The following is a 17,290-nucleotide window of genomic DNA, read 5'->3' on the forward strand; positions in this document are numbered from 1 at the left end:
CCTTAGTAGTAACAGTATTTAGAGAAGCCAAGTCTATCCAACACAGTGTCCTGGCCAGTACCAAAAGCAGTCCTGCTGTACTTGGGTGTTTCACCTGAGCAGTTCTTTCTCCCCTTCAGTGCACCCATTGGGATGTGGTAACTAGGAATGGTCAGTAACAAACATCTTCCTTCCTACTCTGTTTTGGTCACATTTTGGTCACTAGCTTTTGTGCCTGGAGGTTGTAGTTTTTGTTCACCATTTTTGTTTTACATAGCCTGAGGCATTTCAATTTGTTGCCTGGAAAGAAAAGAGAAACTTAGTGTCATCTCTGATCAGTGTGAGTCTAACCCAGTTTTCAGTACTTTCGTGTGCAGCCTTGGGCTTGCCGTAAACAGAGTCTGCTGGTGAGATGGCTCTGTGGAGTGGGTTCAGACATGAACACAGATGTCCTTTTATAGTATCTAATCCCCAAAATCAAGGGGATGTGACCTGCCTTGCATGCTACCAGTGCAAATATACAGTTCTACTCACCCATTTTAACTCTATAAGTAGCTCAGAAGAAAGACAAAAGTTAGTAAAGTGCCACTTTGCCTATCCCTTGTCCCTCCAGTTCTGGCGGATGGAATTTTTACAAGTACCAGAAACACCAGCTCCAGAGCCTGTAGAGATGCTGGAAATGCCAGAGGATTGTCAGGAAGCACAAATAGGTATGTTTTGTATTTGCCTTTTATCTGATCTTTGCTATGTGTAGGTGAAATCCTGTGGTTACAGAGTGCAGAATGGATGATGGAGATTTTGTCTTAAAAGACAGTAGGCACAATAAGTAGAGTATCTGAGTTCTGTTCACCACCTTGCCCAAGGTAGTTTCATGTTGCTGTGAGTAAGAAAAAGTGTTACCCATCATAGCTTTTTTCATGAAGATGGAACTTTTCTCTGTGTGGTTATTTGTGCTATTGGTGAACCCAGTAGATGCTACCATTGTCCAAAAGCTACATATTCTTTTAGTCTGAAATGGAATTGTAGCATAACAACAGAGTTAAAAACATCTACTGATGGAACAGCATGCTGTTTAGGCAAGCAGGGATATAATTTTCCCCTGTTGGAAGATTTTGATCTGCGCTTGCTGATTGTTTGCTATCTCATTTTCCTCTTGCCCTCTTCATATTGAAGATATGAGATCCAGATCCAAATCCAAACCATGATACTCTTTAGTAATCATTATATAAATGCAACTTTCTTTTTCTGTGTCAGTGGGAGTATAAATGTCTTTGGTAATTGCTTTTTTGTATTAACAAATGTGCATCATATTTTTCAGTCAGACAGTTTCAGCATAGCTGACTGTGCTTGTGTAAGTTTTGCTGAAAGGTTTTGCCGACTTGAGTGTTTTTGAAGGTTTTGCTCGTTGTGTCTGTCATAGCCTACCTCAGGTGGACTGTTGCAGGAAATAACTTCAGCTAAGGAGTGTTGTTTTCTGACAGACCAGTGCAAAAGGGATGAATAGTGGGATTCCTGGCAAGAGCTGAATCTCTGCAAAGGCTTTGAGATGCCAGCATGCTGTTTCCCTCTCGCCATGCAGTGGTGGTACCCGCTGGGCTGTGGGCAGTGGCAGTATCTGAATAAGGCAAAAGCGCAGGCTGTGGGCAGCCTTGCTATCAACATCTCTCTTGTTGTGTGAATCCAGGGCAGGAAGCCCATGAAGAGGACAGCAGTGACTCCGAGGCAGATGATCCATGCATAGGCCAAGACACAAAACTGCCAGAGAGCCAGAGTCAACCAGGCAGCACCAGCCACAGGCCTAGGTCATCATCCAACAGAGCAGCAGCAGCGTGGTCAGCAGACAGCGGCTCTGATGACTCCAGGCGTTGGTCAGACCAGCTCAGCTTGGATGAGAAAGATGGTTTTATCTTTGTGAATTATTCTGAGGGACAAGCAAAAATGCATCCCCATGCTCAGGTTAACCACCCACACCCCAGCTATGCTGAAGCACGGCACTACAGCAAGCTTAAACCAGGTAAAAAAAAATTGGGCACACTCCTTGGTTTTATTCCCTAGTGTAATGTTATACGGTGTGGAATATCCCTTAGGTTGGTTTGATTCAGCTGTACACCTTGTGCCCCCTCCCAGCTTACTGCACACCTCCAAACTCCTGAGAGGGGATAGGTTGCAAAGTGGGGAAAAAGACACTCTGCAAGTACTACTGTAAAATAGGCAAAGCACTGGAATGTCATCAAAACTGTTGTAGTCACATACCCCAAACACAGCATCATATGACCTTTTATGAAGAAAATTAACAACAGTTGGAAATCTAAGTCTTTACTTGAAAAACACAATACAATGGTTAAAATAAATTAAAAAAAAGGAAAGAAAGTGAGGCTATGCCAGTCCTTTCCAGCTTTGGTACAGGGCTTCACTGTGTCCCCATTCTATGCAACTCCCAAGTGGACTCAGAGAAACTGGATGCTTTGTGCATTGTTGTGTATCCTCTCCATGCATACATGCATTGGAAAGCAGTGGAAAACTGTTTTCCCTGAGTGAAACTTGAACCATAGAGAGTGATCTCCAGCGGGACATTTTTTCTTTCTGCAAAGTTGCATGTAGAAGTGTTGGGGGAGGAGGGAACAAAAATGAGAACCAACAAGTTTGCTTTATCCCTTCCTCCTTCCCACTCATTTCTAGGATACAGATGGGAGCGCCAGTTGGTGTTTAGAAGCAAACTAACTATGCACACGGCATTCGATCGCAAAGACAACGCACACCCAGCAGAAATCACTGCACTCGGCATCTCCAAGTGAGTAGCTCACAAGCTATTGCTTAAAACATTCTTGGGTGTTGTCAGCAGGAAGTGTCAGAATCACAGACTATTCTGAGTTGGAAGGGACCCACAAGGATCATCAAGTCCAGCTCTTAGGTGAATAGCCCATACAGGGATCAAGTGGTACCAACCAGCCATTGCTCTTTGCACAATGCTGTTTTGTGATGCTTCTGTTTGGGGCAGCCTTCTTCAAGAACTGAGATTAAAACAGTGAAATAAGTAGATTTATTCAGCTGTATTACGTTACATAGAGTGTTGTAGCTCCGTTTCTCAGTCAGACCAGGCTAATTGGCATGTGAGTTACTATGCAACAGTTCAACATCATACTGTCTCTGACATGTACAAACAGCCATCGGTGTCTGCGTGTTACTGTGCCAGAGTTGTTACAGGAATGCTTTTGCTTTTTTCTTGCAGGGATCACAGCAGGATTCTTATTGGGGATGGCCGGGGCAGGGTGTTCAGCTGGTCTGTAAGCGATCAGCCGGGTCGATCCGCAGCTGACCACTGGGTGAAGGATGAGGGGGGAGACAGCTGCTCGGGCTGCACCGTCCGGTTCTCACTCACTGAGAGGCGTCACCATTGCAGGAACTGTGGACAGCTCTTCTGCCAGAAGTAAGCCAGCCAGCAGTCTCCTTTGGGCTCTTTTCCATGCAGAATTTTAGGCTGGGTAAAGCTGTTGCATGCCACGGAACTCTGGCAAAAGATTGAGGTTTCCTTTACCGACTTAAACTGTGTGCAGGACTGTAAGGATGCTGATTTAGGAGCCACTGGAAGGCAGCCTCAGACAGGAAGATGTATGACATGGAGGCTGTATGTGAGTTCCTCTTATCCGTGAACTGGAGTGGAACCTTTCTGGTCCACTGGGTCAGAGATGGTTTTTCTAGTTTCATCTCTGTAGCTCTACGTTGAGTCTAAACTGGTGACAACAGCTGTTTCTAACTGTCACTCAGAGTCACTGCACTGATTCTGTGGCAATCATATGAGTTAAATTCTGCTTCTGCCATGTTGCATTGCATTTCCATGTCAAGATAAGGTTGGAAATTTTCTGGTGTTTGAAGTCATGATGACAGTTTACACAGCTGGATAGAAAACGCATGGAAATGGAGGGGACCTGTGTTAAGCAATGCTTTATTTTTTTCTCTCCAGGTGCAGCAGGTTCCAATCTGAAATCAAACGACTGAAGATTTCCTCACCAGTCAGAGTGTGCCAGAACTGCTTCTACAACCTGCAGCACGAGCGGGGTTCAGAGGAGGGGCCCAGAAATTGATGGAGTCCCGGCAAACGGAGCCCTCATCCAGCCCCGCTGTCACTCCAAGGACTAGTGAGAGCACCGTGCGGTGACCGGAAGGGATTAGAATATTGTCTGTTTACACTTACGTTTATACTGCGTTTTAAGCACTAAAAGTAAAAAGGGATCATTGAGTTGGTTTGTGTTGACAGAAGGTAAACGAGGCTGACAGCAAAATGAAGAGCAAGGCCCAGGAAGACATGATTAGTAACCGCAAATCCAACAGAACTGTCAACCCCTAAACCTATGTGACGTGGCTATGGAGAAAATCCTCACTTATCCTAAACACCCCTTCTTGTCTTGTTTTTGTAGAGCTAGTCATCTTATTCGGGGGGAGGGGGAGGGGAAGGCTTTTTAGAAGATAGTTGTAAATCTGCCTTCTTCGCAAGCAACTGTGTATATTGTAAATAGGTATAATGGCCTTTTTATCTAAATATGAACTTAACTGCCTGTTACATGGGACTTCAGATTAACCACTGTACTTTGTGTGGCATCTTTATCTCATCTATCAATTTAAATACGAATGTTTAAAAAAAAAAAAAAAACAAACCAGAAAACTCGAAGGCATTATGTGTATTTCTGTTAAAAATCCAGTCTGTGCATGTTTGTTCTTTCAGTTGCCCACAGTATCTTAATTTAAGTGAGGCTATTCATAGAATTACATGGATTTTTTCAAAAAAAAAAAAAAACCAAAACATTTTTGAGAATAGGAATTTGGAGTATTTTATTCTAGCTGTAAGATAACCAGGAACTAAATTGTACACTTGTGTTGCATTTTATACCAAACTATTTACCACCTCAGTGTTGTTCATATTTAATAAGGCCTCTTTTATACATATGTCAGAGCTGCAGTTTTATTAATTACTTACTGTTCGTTAGCAGCTGATTCATGCAGTGCAAGAACCAGCTTTTACCTTCTTTAGTCAATAGCAATTGGCTTGCAGATAGGTACAGAATGAATTCCTTGTGCATAAAACTTAACCGCTGTTGTCCTGTAGCTTGTTTGCAAAAAAAGCCTTTTGGAACAATAGGCATTGCTCTAAAACAGGGTCATATTTAGTCATGTCAGAAATGCTTCTCGGAGCCCTCTCTGTCTTTCAGCACATGGCATCAACTTGAGGACAGCAGTAGATTTCCATTATGGTTTTTAAGTTCCAATATGAATTTAATTGCAGTATTTTTTTACTACTATGTCATTTATTTTGCACTACATGTGGGATGAAGTAGAGACACTGATATCCACTGGGATTGGAACACGTACATTGCATAGGCCCATGGACGTGGACTTAATTTCTGCATGAGGTCTTGCCAGTGGGTTTTTGGTTGGGTGAGGGTGGAGAGGGAGGGCAGCGAGCAGGCTGGTGTTCGGTTTGGTTTTGGTTTTTAACGTATGTGTATATATTTTGTAAATGGGTGACAGACTGATCTAGGTATATTCACAATGGATTCTTCTAAATAGCAGTAGGGATATGGCCCAGACCAACAGAAGACAGGTGGCCTCGTGTTTGCTCTGTTACTACTTCAGTGAGTGCCATCGCTCACAACTTCACTTGGAATGAGTTGGGCAGACTCTGGCCCTGGGATGGCAAATAATTAAAACCGTTGCTGTTATCAGAATCACACCATCAAAAATGCCCTCTGTGCTGGTGTGAGCTCCTTCCAAGAAGGTCCTTGACACTGTGGGGGCACACCTGTCTTCTCTTGATTTGAACTTTTAGCAGTGAATAATTTGTTAATTCTGACCACCTACTATTTACCCTGGTATCACATGTTTATGCACTGAAGGTTAAATATGTATTTTGATACTTTTTTGTTTATTATGTATGTGCTGGTCTGTAAAATGAGATATATTCCTGTTTTGGTATGTGTACTAGGTCCCCAAATGAACAGAAAGGCTTCTCTAGAGCCCTTGCACACTGTTGAGTAAATGCAGGTTTGTTGAGCTTAGCTGACCCAAATTTTGGATCCAAAGAGTGATGGTCAAGTAGCCACACTGCCTGGCTACCCTACAGATTTGACCCTAAAAACAGGAAAAGGTCCTTGGTAAGCACGTGCAGAGCACTGGAATTTCTGTGTTCAGCTGTTCTCTCTAACGTTGCCTTCACCCTTCCCAAAATGATGCAAAACCAGCATAGTTCAGAAGACAGGCTAGTGGCCTTAATGTTTTCCGTTTGAGCAAAAGGCTGTTTCAACAACTCCTAAATGCCTTTGAGTCCACAGAGCTTTTCTTCCCCTTGCCTCCAGATTTCAAATCAAACCCAAATTTAAGGAAGCCTTCTTTTCTGTGGACTGGAACTTGTACAGCCACATAATTAAACCCTAATAAAAACAAGGTTATGGCAGTAACACTGATACAATCTTAACACTAAAAGCAAGCAGTTGGCATGTAGTGCTAATGCAGGCTCACGGGGGCAGCAGGCCATCAATGCAGAGGTAGGTGGTCAACTGCATCCAGCACGGGTGGTGTTGTGCACCTTTGATGTTTGGCAGCGTACTAAAAAAAAAAATTCATTATTCTTTACAGTTTCCTTAGTGTAGAGGTCCCAGTTTACATTTTGCAAACAAACCAGCACAACCCTCTTACCTAATTCTTCAGTTGTGCTGTTCCAAAAAACCACATTCTTTCTTGCTGGAGGTGGAGGGAAAAAACACACCTGCTCGTATTTCCTCTGGCAGCTGGTGCTGTGGGCAACTGTTGTGTTCACGTGGGAGTGGGGGTTTTTTTCCATTTCATTCGAGCTTCTAAGGCAAATACTTGCTTTGTTTTCCATGTAAAAATCTGTTGAGCGAAAATATACTCATGTACACTAACATTGGTAGACTATATTCTCTGCAAGTACCTCACATGTCTTCTCCTGCCTTGTTCTTTGTAGTAAACTTATCCATGTACTCTTAACATTCGTATGTAGTGTGCAACTGTAATGTCATGCTTTTGAGAGGGGGTTGGCTGCCTCCAGCCAACATTCATCAGTTCAATAGCAAAACACTTTAGATAAGTTATTTTGCACTTTCTTATGTATAAAATTGGTAGAAACTTATATTTGCTTTGTATCATTTAAAGACTCCTTTTGTTTCAGTAAATGAACTGTGTATAAAATACTTATGCAGTTAAAACTGTTTTTAGAAAGTATTTTTAATTTCAGCAAGTTTGGTTACTTGTTGCATGACTATTAACACAGCTGACTTTTTGTGTCAGTGCAATGTATATTTTTTTTTGTCCTGTTATTAACTTGTAAGCCCTAGTTAAATGGCCATTTATTTGTACAGCATCAGGAGTAAATTGAAGATAACTGGCTAAGACTGGAGTGTGGAATTTTGTACTATATTGCAGAATCCAATATCTGTTTTTTGGTGGTTACGTAAAAGGCCTGACGATTTACTATCTAGTGTGCAATCTGTGATATCTGAATGTTCATTGTATATTTGTCTCCAATGCAAAAAGGTAGAGTAACACAATTACAACAATACATGATTAAATGCAATAGTTCAGGTACTGAAGTATTTTTTTTTCATTTCAAATAAATACCTGCTATTTACCACCAAAAAGCTGGTTTGCATTTGTTGGAAAGATGCAACATTTGCAGCTGAATAAACATTTTTAACCCGGGAGTGGTAACTAATGAGTAACATGTTTCTGTATTATCACCAGGAGTAAATTTCTATTGCTTGTTACAGTTTTGCTTTCTGAATGTGGGTATGGCCATCCATAATGATGCAGCTGGAAATAATGTCTTAGTTTATTCTTTTTTGCTTTGTGTCACTGTAGAGTGTGAATTAAGAATTTGAAGATGTGTAGAAGAATAGGCTCTGCCAATATAGAGAAAGCAGACAGAATAACTATATGTCATACTGGGATAAGAACAGTGGAAAAAAGGAGGTTGTATCAAAATCCAGTTTAGATCATCTTCCTCAAGGAGAGAATAACTACTAGAGCAGAACTTGACCTTATCTGGTAAGAAACAGCCTAAGATCCCCAAATGTTGAAGCATTTTTCTAATTCTTCAATCCATTTTTATACCTTTTTCTAAGCTGGTAATGCTAAAGAATGTGAGGTTTCATGTTGGCAGTGCCAGCACTGGTGGCCACAAGTTCATCTCCCAACTAAAAACTGGGTTTTAATGCGTTTGGACCTGTTCCTTGGCTGATGGGCACCAGACCTGACAGTGCATTCTTGGAATTTGACAGCAGGTGATTTCTTTAGGTGTAAAAAAAAAGGAACACCTACCAATGAACTTAACTGTCTGTGTGTACTGTGTTTCACATGGACTCCTTCTGTGAACTCTTGGATCTTTTTAGTTATACTTTGGTGTGCTCTTGAGCAGTAGTTATAGAAGCCATTTTCATGGCCCTTCCTAAGCCATGTCTTGGTTATATGGGATTGGTAACATCCCCTTTTCATAGGTTCAAGGCATTTCCACATTTTCAGTCTTTCCATACACTGAAAAAAATGCTTTCTCTCTAACAGTTATGGGGAGTTACTGTGATTCTCAGCGTGGCTGCAGATGCTGACAGCTGCAGCCCAGCATTCTGCTGTCATGGAGCAGGTCATGGATGAACCTCACCGAAGCATTCTGAGCCAGGTAACCATGCTGACTGTGGGTTGTGGGGTCTGGCATCACCTCCCACTCTTTTTGGGGAGAGATACCCTTACTAACAGTAGCTCCAGGCTGGGCTGTGCAGCCTGATCATTTAGTATACGGAGTATTTCAACTTTATTTTCCCTGGGAAAAAATGATGTGACCACCTTCTTTGGCCTGTGCCATGTTAAAGCACTTAACATGGGCTTAACTTGGTGCAGCCTTTTGAATGACACAGAGAACTTGCTGTCAGTGTCCCATCCTGCCTGCAGAGTGCATGGCAGTGCCTCCTCTCCACAGTTTGTCATGTGATGGAGGGCATGGCTCCACTGTGGGAAGGTGATCCAGCCCCATGAGGTAGTTTTGCAGTCCTTGCCCTCTGCACCCCAATGTGGACCTCTGCACCTACTCTTCTCAGCCTCTGCCAGTCTTTGGCGTGTTCAAAACCTCCCTTCCACAGGCCTCTGGAGAGCCTGCCTTGGTGAAACAACAACAAAAAAATTGCCCTTTTTGTTTCCCAAACAGGTTGTGAAGCCACAAACTGAGAGGCATGGCCAAAGCATGGGAAGCACTGGCATCCCCCAGGCATGATGGAGAGTGGAGGTGCCAGGAATAAGCATAGGGCAGGGGCCACAGTCCTGATGGACCTTTTGACTGGGAAAGTGCAGTCCCACCCCTGCCCTGTGGAGCACAGAATTCAGTGTCAACATTAAGACAGTGCAACTTGGAGTCCCAGTTGCAAATCAGGTGTTGGGAGAGTTCATTTGGCTCCTTTGTGTCCAAACAAAAGGAAAGCCATAGCCTTTTGGGAGCTTCCTGCCCTAAACCTGGGTCTGGGAGAAGGTGCTCTGGGAATTTGTGGCAGCTCTAATGTTGGTGTTGGAACTGTAAAATCCCAACAGGCGTCAGCTGGTCCAGCAGCCAGTTTTGGAGTGAAACAAGGCAGTGGGTGAGTGATTGGGCAGCTCATGGTTAGTGCACCAGCCTTTTTAACTCTGGCTCTACCACAGCTCCCACCAGGCAGAAGCACTGCCCAGGGCCAGGCCTTCAATTTAGCAGGTAAAACCCAATTTGTGGCCAATTTGCTGTGACCAAATTGATTTTCATGACAGTTGCAATAACACTGACAGTTCAGAAAGGTGAGGTCTGGAGCTGCTTTTCTAAGCTCAAGTGTTCTGTGCTATAGAAAATGTATTTGTGTTTTTAAAGAATTGCTGGCAGTGGGACACGTCTATCTCCACGTCAGGACGTGGATTTGATTCACTGGTGAGGTCAGTGTGCCACACCACGCGGGGAGGATGGGGTATGCAAGAACAGAAGTGGGAGTGATGTGCTGGGAGCCAAATCCTGCCCTGTTCCTGAGGGAATTGAGTGACAGTGCATAGTGTGTGGCTGGCCCCAAAAAAGGGCAAGAAACGGGTCCAAAACTTGAACGTGGCCACTGATGAACCTAAATACAATCATGCCTGCTCAAGAGTGTGCCACAGCCCCTGGCACACTGCCCCAGCCGAGGGCCTCCATGCTGTGAGGTGGGCAGGCCAGCAGGAGATGTGACAAGTTTTTTTTGAAGTGGGAACAAATAGGGAAAGCTGTGAAGTCGTGGAGGGAAATGACCAAAAAAAAAAGTAACACCCACGTTAAAAAAGTAAAAGGTAAACCCAGGCTGCTGAGGGCCAGTGGTAGCCCAAATCCAGCTGGGCCTTTGGCTGATCCACCAGCACCTCCTCCCAGTAGCAGGGGCAGCTCCCTCCCCACTCCCAGTGCAGTGTCTGCAGCCTCTGCCGCCTGCTCTGCTCTGCTGGGCAGAACTGTGCTAGAGCAGAGACAACCTCTGGGCAAGAGTAAGTTTCTGCTGTGAATACTGAGGTATGGGGGATGTGTGTGGCAAGGCTCTTGCCCAACAGCAGTGACGAAAGCTCTGTGCCATCAGCCACGACCCCCGCCCCGTGCAGGTGAGCTGCGAGGGGGTGGTGTTGACACAAGCTCCAGGAAGAGCTTCCAGCCCTTCCCAGGGGCCAGCTTCTGCCTGTGACAGCAAAGATTGCCGCTCTTAAGGCTTGGCTACTCTCCCCACACCATCTTGATGAAGCTGGGTGGGAACCACTGTGGTGCTGCTGGGATCCAGCCGCTCTCCTCTCCTGCAGACAAAGCAGCAGGTCACAGGGATACTCGTTACAGGACAAATACTCCGACTGCAGAGTAAGCTGGGATCCATTTCCCAACTGCTGTGGAAGGGCAGAGCTGCCCAGCAGGTTTCCCGACGCGCTACCCAAGCTCTCAAAATTCACCCATCTGAGCAGTGACGATACCACCATGATATCTAAGAGCTGATCAGCTCCAAACTGAGCTGAGATGTGGATTGGCCACAAAGGATAACAAAAAAGACCCTGAGATTAGCTCAGTGAAAAAAAAATACTCACTTTGGTCCTGAAAGGGAGGGCTGGGGCTCAGCTATAGGAAACTGCTAAGACTTCAGTGAAGTCAAGGCTGCTTATTTCAAGGGAGAGAGCATAAAATAGGTTTGAGCCCAGCTGGAAAAATCTGTACTAATTAAAAATATTAGTGATCTCAGGGCTACTTCTGCAGATAAGGTAAAAACCCTTGGCTCTTATTTTCTTAAAGTGCAACAGAAAAGTCTTGATTCATGCAGAAGCAAAAATACATTCTTTTCCTGAGAAGGCCCAATTTGTTTCTTCGTGCTGTGTCACAGGATGACATTGCTCACTGTGACAGCCGCCCAGGCAGACAAAAATAGCAAGTTAGAACATGTCGCCCTGATGCAGCAGAGCCCAGAGACAGAAGGTACTTTGCACTGGTTATCACTGGGAGAATGTCTTTGTAGGCAAAGCTTTGGTTATCACATGCTTTTTATGGCAGGGACTGAGGCCGGGGGCTTAACAGGATGGTCATGACACAGCTTGAGAAGATGAAACTTTTCTGGTAGTTTGCAGTGCAGGGGAAGTAGAAAAATCCATTTGTAGTGATACAACTCCTAGAAGCAAATTCTTTATTACAAGATCTTGTAAGCATTCCAGTACAGACTTATCTCCTCTGCTGTAGCTTTGAGTTGATGAAAATGAACAAATATTTTTAAAGAAAAAAGAAAAGGGAAAATGGACAGCTCTATAAAATGTAGTAGCACATGAAATTTGGACAATGATTACATCAAAGATAAACATCAAACCACAGGAATTACACACAGTCCTAAGGCAAACTATGCAATGAATGTATGCAATTGCACTTGAGTCTGTACAAAGTTATGACACACACCACTGCCCAAGCACTCGGTGTCCTGGGTCCCGATGGATATCTCTGCATGCAGAGCAGCAGCTTCAGAACCAAGGAATACCCGGAGTGCTGCTGTACCATACATTCAGCTTGTTGGGTGAGTGACCAATGACCTAGCACTGCCCAACTGACTGTTGTTCAAGAAAAAAATCAAGTTTCACGGGTATCTGTTGTTTTGTGCTTCTCCCTTAGGTAGAAATCCCAGTGCCTTTGACCACAGCACATCCACCTGCCGAGACAGAAAATGTGGCCTGATACCCTGATCCTGTCGAAGTCAGCAGAAATCCTGTGGTGAGTCTAAACTCCTCATAATTTTTATTTCCCACAAGTATGTAAAAAGCAGTGATATTGATTTTGCTCCACACCCCAATTCTCAAGCACAAGCTGTGCTCCATCATTATTCTCCAGCCCTGAGCATTTTGGTCCAAAGGGACTGACTGCATTGAAGGCCCATATTAAATGAACTACTGGATCTCATCCCCCTTTTAGTCTCTTGCACTGTGTTCAGCACCCAGAGAGATCAGGTCTCCTAAATCAAGGCTCCAAATGACATTTTTGTGAGTTCCCTCTAAAGCACAAACCCCTCCTTTCCAGGTGGCAGCAACTAAGCTGGTTTCTGAACACCTGCTCTTTCTGTTCAGCTACTGTGTGAACACCACTCCTAGTTAATACTCCAGCAATGTGAGGTTCCCCCCTTGCCTTCCATATCCTTACAGTAAAAATGAGCACCCAGCTGGACAGCATTTTTTGCCTTTCTGCACCCACAACTCCCCCTCCTGCAGCGCCTGTACAGTGAGAGATTGCCCTGCTTCAGGGGGAGTGTTCAGGCAAAAGAATACTCTTATCAGATCCATTGGGCTTTGGAATCCATTCCCTAAAAGGCAGGGGAAAAGCAAACCCTTGTTATGGTCTGCTCAGTAGGTCACCCTTAATCTTTGATTCAGTCTGCAAAAAAAAAATATTCTTTTTGTTGAAATATCAGATGCACGAGAAAGACAGTGAGCTACAGAGCAAACAGTTTCCATTTCTTTTCATTCAAAGTGTGAGATCCTGCAATACCCTGGAATAATAAACCTCTCTGACGGCAGCTGCTGTTGTGAGGACAATTTGCTCTTTGTCCTCAAGCTGAAAGGAGCTCTCTGCTGTGCAGGAGCATTTTGCTGGTCCCTGGAGTGTACAGCTGGTTGCTTGCAGAGCTGCTACAGGCAGCAGGAGGCTTAGTGACCAGATAGAAGAAAACCTAGAAGTGTGCACAGGGTCTGGCTGAGATGGAGCTCATTCCCCACAGCAGCCCCGTGATGCTGGGCTGGGCATTGGTACCTACAAGGGGGCTGGTGACACACCAGTGTTTTGGCTGCTGCAGAGCGATGCTCCCACAGCATCAGCACTGTCTGTCCAACGTTCCCCCCTCATTCTGCCCTGCAAAAAAAGTTAGGAGGAGGGGGAGGACAACAGCATTTGCTGTTCCATTTGTCTTCTAGAGCAACCACAGTGCACTTAAAGCCCTACATCCCAGGAAGTGGCCAGACACTAAGACTAAATCTTTATTTAATCCACTTTATTAAAATACCTTTGGTCTTGGCCAATGTGGGTTTTTTTCCTTTTTATTTCCTCCCCCCACTCTATCCTGCTGAGAAGGGGACTGATAGAGCAGCTTGGTGGGCTCCTGATGTCCAGACAAGGTCAACTCTCCACGGTCCTTTTTGGCACCGATGTGAGGCACGAGACAAGGGCAGCTTTGTTTCCAGTGTGCTACAGCTACAGCAGTTACTAAGTGGGAAGCTCCTGTGTGAGTCATGGAGCTTGTTGGCTGCACTGCTTACCTCTTTATTTTGCTGAACTTGGGAACACATTAGTACAAACAATGGCTCTGGGCTTTGTCCCTGGCATTGATGGCCTTGCTGTTCCATGGGAGCTGTCTCATCTCCGTAAGAGGATGAGGGAATTCATCTCCCTCTCCCTACTTGGGACTGTTGTGGATGACTGTGCAGGTTCCAGAGGTTCTTGTTCACGCCTACGTGAGCTGTGAACAGTACTAACCAACAGTGGTGGTGTGTTGTGGGTTGGTGGAATCCGATGTCATCTTGGTGTAAGAGAAGGGTTTGGGTGAGGCAATACTGAAATGCGCCCTGAGGCGGCATTCCCTGGGTGGCAGGGTGTGTGGAAGGATTTGGGCAGGTTCCTAAGACAGATATCACCTCCCATAGCCTGGGACTTTGCACCTGAATAGGCAAGCAACCCTGGAAAACTGATGTGTCACCTGATGGAAGGGGGCCTGGCCTTACCCCAGTGAAAACCAGCAGCCCCTCACCCTGTACTGGGGCCTGGCCTGTGCCTATGGAGACACAGTTCAGTGCTCTCGGGGCTGTGGTTGAGGCAGGACCCAACAACAGGAGCAACTACAGGGATTGCCCCAGGAGTGCAAAAGAAGCTGTGGTCAAGAAGAAAGCAGGTCCGTATCATCAATTAGGAAAGGAAGGAGGAAGAAGGGGAAAGGTTTGATCAAGATGCCGGTCCTCCAACAAATAAATTGGAGGAAAGAGTGAGTGAATTCAGACAAGAAGCAGAAACTACCCTGTCGGAGCTTTGAGACATGTGGGAAGATTACAGGACTCCAGGTGAGCAGATTGCTGCCTGGTTCATCCAATAGCTGGCTGGGATAACAGGACTGACAGTGAGCAACTGGAAAGTAAGGAAGCCCTACAGCTGGAATCCCTTCCATGGAACTGGGGAATTGAGAGAGGAATTGGAAAAGAGGCAGCAATTTGCGGTCCCTGGAGATGGCTCTTCCCAAGTGTGAGGATGGTCTTGTGAACTCCCCTGCAGAGGGGACTGACAGAGATGAAGGCATCCATTACCTGAGAGAATCAGCAGTGCTGGGAGCCATCTACAGTGATCTGCAGGAAGATGAGGTCTCCAAAGATCCAGAGGATGTCCTGTGCACACAGGCCATGTGGAGGACAGCGATTCGACCTGTCCCAGCATCGTAACAGCTTGGCAGCAATGTGCTGCCTGGGTATGGATACACCAGCTATGGAGGCAGTGTCTTCTTGGGTCCAAAACTTTGAAGCTGATTTCTCTACCTCCTCATCCCTATGGGCCCCTTGGCTATCAGGGGTGCCCCAGTCCTCTCCTGCCCCAGGCACATGCTGCATTGTGCACCCTGGCTCTTCCCACGTGACCAGGGGAGCACGAGGAAGTGGGATGGTAGTGAGCTGGGAGCCCGTGTATGTGACCTGAGAGGGAACTGAGCTGTTAAGGGGCCACCCAAAATAATGGACTGGTAAAGACAGGAGGTGAGATAATGCCCAGGAGTCCCTCCCAATCTAAGTGTTTCTGTGATTGTACAAAAGCAGTAATAGCAACCACCAGTACATCTTTATCTAATCATCTATTTCACAGAATTTGCCTTATCCCTTTATAAAATTCAAAAGAAGTTATGGATGGACCCTCTTCTGAGAGGACAGCCACTCTATTAGGAGGAATAAAAGCCCCCAACTGCTTTTATTCTCTATGCAATCAGACAACCACACAGGGATAAAGCAAACAACAAAAAAAAAGCCCCAGAAATCTCCAGTGAGAAGGAAAACTCTCACTTCATGTTACATCTGGGTCAATGTTTAGAAGCTGTTTTAGCTGCCAGCTCACTCCTCAGAGCACCTGCTCCTCATTTGCAGTGTTTTTCATTAGCAGTCTGCATTTAATACCACGTATTCAGCTTGGCAAGTACCCAGCACTGCTCATAAAAAAAATTAAATCTGTGTTTACTTGTCACGAACACCCCCAAGCCCTTGGTATCTCCTGTCTGGATAGATGGCTAGCTGCCCAAACTGAAAGGAGCAGCATTTAGAACAGGACAGTGTCTATGGAGCTTGTCCAAAGCCCTGCAGTGCCCCTCAAGTGGGTCCGACATTTGATACCAAAGCCACCTCCACAACAACTCCCTCTCCAGAGGCTGACTCCAACCCTTCCCTGTGCCTGGAGTAACTGCTGCTGGCTGTGGTTAACCCTTTGCTAGGAACTACCAGACTTGCTGTTTTAGCAGGACACTTTGGCAGGAGGAAGACTGTCAGGTGTTGCTGCTGCAGCACAAACCAGAGCAGCTCTCTGAACCTGTCAGGTGCAATGTCTCCTCAAGTGCTTGGGAGAGGCTGTGTTTTGCTATTTTTGCCACAAATGGGTTGTGGGAATTTTCAAACTTGCTGCAGACTGAGAACCTGCTCTTGCTGGTCCCAACTAAAAGTGCCATCCCAGCCTCAGGTAAGCCAGGCTGAGCCCAGGATCAGCAACCATTCTGACCCCAGGCAAACACCAAACCACAGCCCTGGGGAAAATCTGAGGACATAGAAGGAATTATGATTGTACAACAGTGGACTGCTCATTACAGAGGCCTGGGCACCGTACAACAGAGATTTATACACACAGACTCACAAGCTCTCTGTGCTTATGAACTGAATATATACATTATACACACCATGTAACACACCAAGTGATGGGACAAAACCAGCACACTCCAAACACCGAGTACCTAATGATGTCAGTACAACACGGTGCTCTGCTGGGTGCTGCAAGGTCTTCAGCCAGAGGCAAGGAAAAATGTGTGGAATGACTGCCTATGTGACTAAGTAACCCTGGACTAAAAGGAAAGGGATAAAAGTAATGAAGATAAGTGCTTCACGCTGTAAAATGAAGATCAGGGCAGGCACCTCAGAAATTTTTTTTGCAAGGTGACTTAATATCTTTTGCCTCTTTTGATTTTACAATTGTGCAGATGGAAACATCTGTAGAATGAGAAATACTGCAGCAAGCCTGAGAAAATACCAATTTTTCTCTGCCCATATTTTATTGCAACAGGGTGACCTGGAGGCCACAGGACCTGCACACCTGATGTGAAAAGAAGGAAGGAGGTGGTCTGAACAAGACAACAAGACATGCTGGGACAGATCTTCACCTGCTGCCAACATGTCACCTGCAGTCCATGTCACAGCAGCGAAATGAGCTGGCTCAGAGCTCTGGTCCCCCCATGCCTCGCTGGACACAGACTCCCCCCAACAAGAGAAGTGGAAACACTTCCTTCAAGTATAAAACTATCTTGTAGTGTCTGAATATCTGACACCTCCTAGAAACAATACCCAAAACTTACAAAAATTACCTTAAGTTACGCTCTCTCCTTTCTCTAGCCTGCTTGGGACATTTTACATCTCCCTATATACCATAAAGAGACAAGGGAGATCACAGCTTACTCAGACAACTTCAGCAGAGGGCACAAAAATCTTCGTGTATTTATGAAGAAATAAACTGTCTTACACATCAAATCTTGAAGAGTAAACTCTTTGAAATTAG

At 45.2% G+C, this 17,290-nt stretch overlaps 1 protein-coding gene across 8 annotated transcripts in view; it reads left to right on the plus strand.

Annotated features, from left to right (window-relative positions):
• WDFY3 (WD repeat and FYVE domain containing 3) overlaps positions 1 to 7,628 on the plus strand; it is a 132,558-nt gene extending 124,930 nt beyond the window's left edge. For 6 of the 8 annotated variants that reach the window (XM_018073410.3, XM_018073370.3, XM_018073397.3 and 3 more), the window contains 5 exons: positions 593 to 689; positions 1,664 to 1,993; positions 2,659 to 2,770; positions 3,209 to 3,406; positions 3,941 to 4,061. In XM_018073410.3, coding sequence (XP_017928899.1) covers positions 593 to 689; positions 1,664 to 1,993; positions 2,659 to 2,770; positions 3,209 to 3,406; positions 3,941 to 4,061 — 858 coding nt within the window. Of the gene's footprint in view, positions 1 to 592; positions 690 to 1,663; positions 1,994 to 2,658; positions 2,771 to 3,208; positions 3,407 to 3,940 lie in introns of all 8 variants that reach the window. The other 2 variants (XM_018073365.3, XM_018073382.3) reach the window with 1 other exon arrangement.
• Positions 7,629 to 17,290: the final 9,662 nt, after the last annotated feature.

The sequence above is a fragment of the Manacus vitellinus genome, unplaced genomic scaffold (genome assembly GCF_001715985.3).
Source record: "Manacus vitellinus isolate BGI_N305 unplaced genomic scaffold, ASM171598v3 scaffold_0_pilon, whole genome shotgun sequence".
In the NCBI taxonomy this organism is placed as follows: Eukaryota; Metazoa; Chordata; class Aves; order Passeriformes; family Pipridae; genus Manacus; species Manacus vitellinus.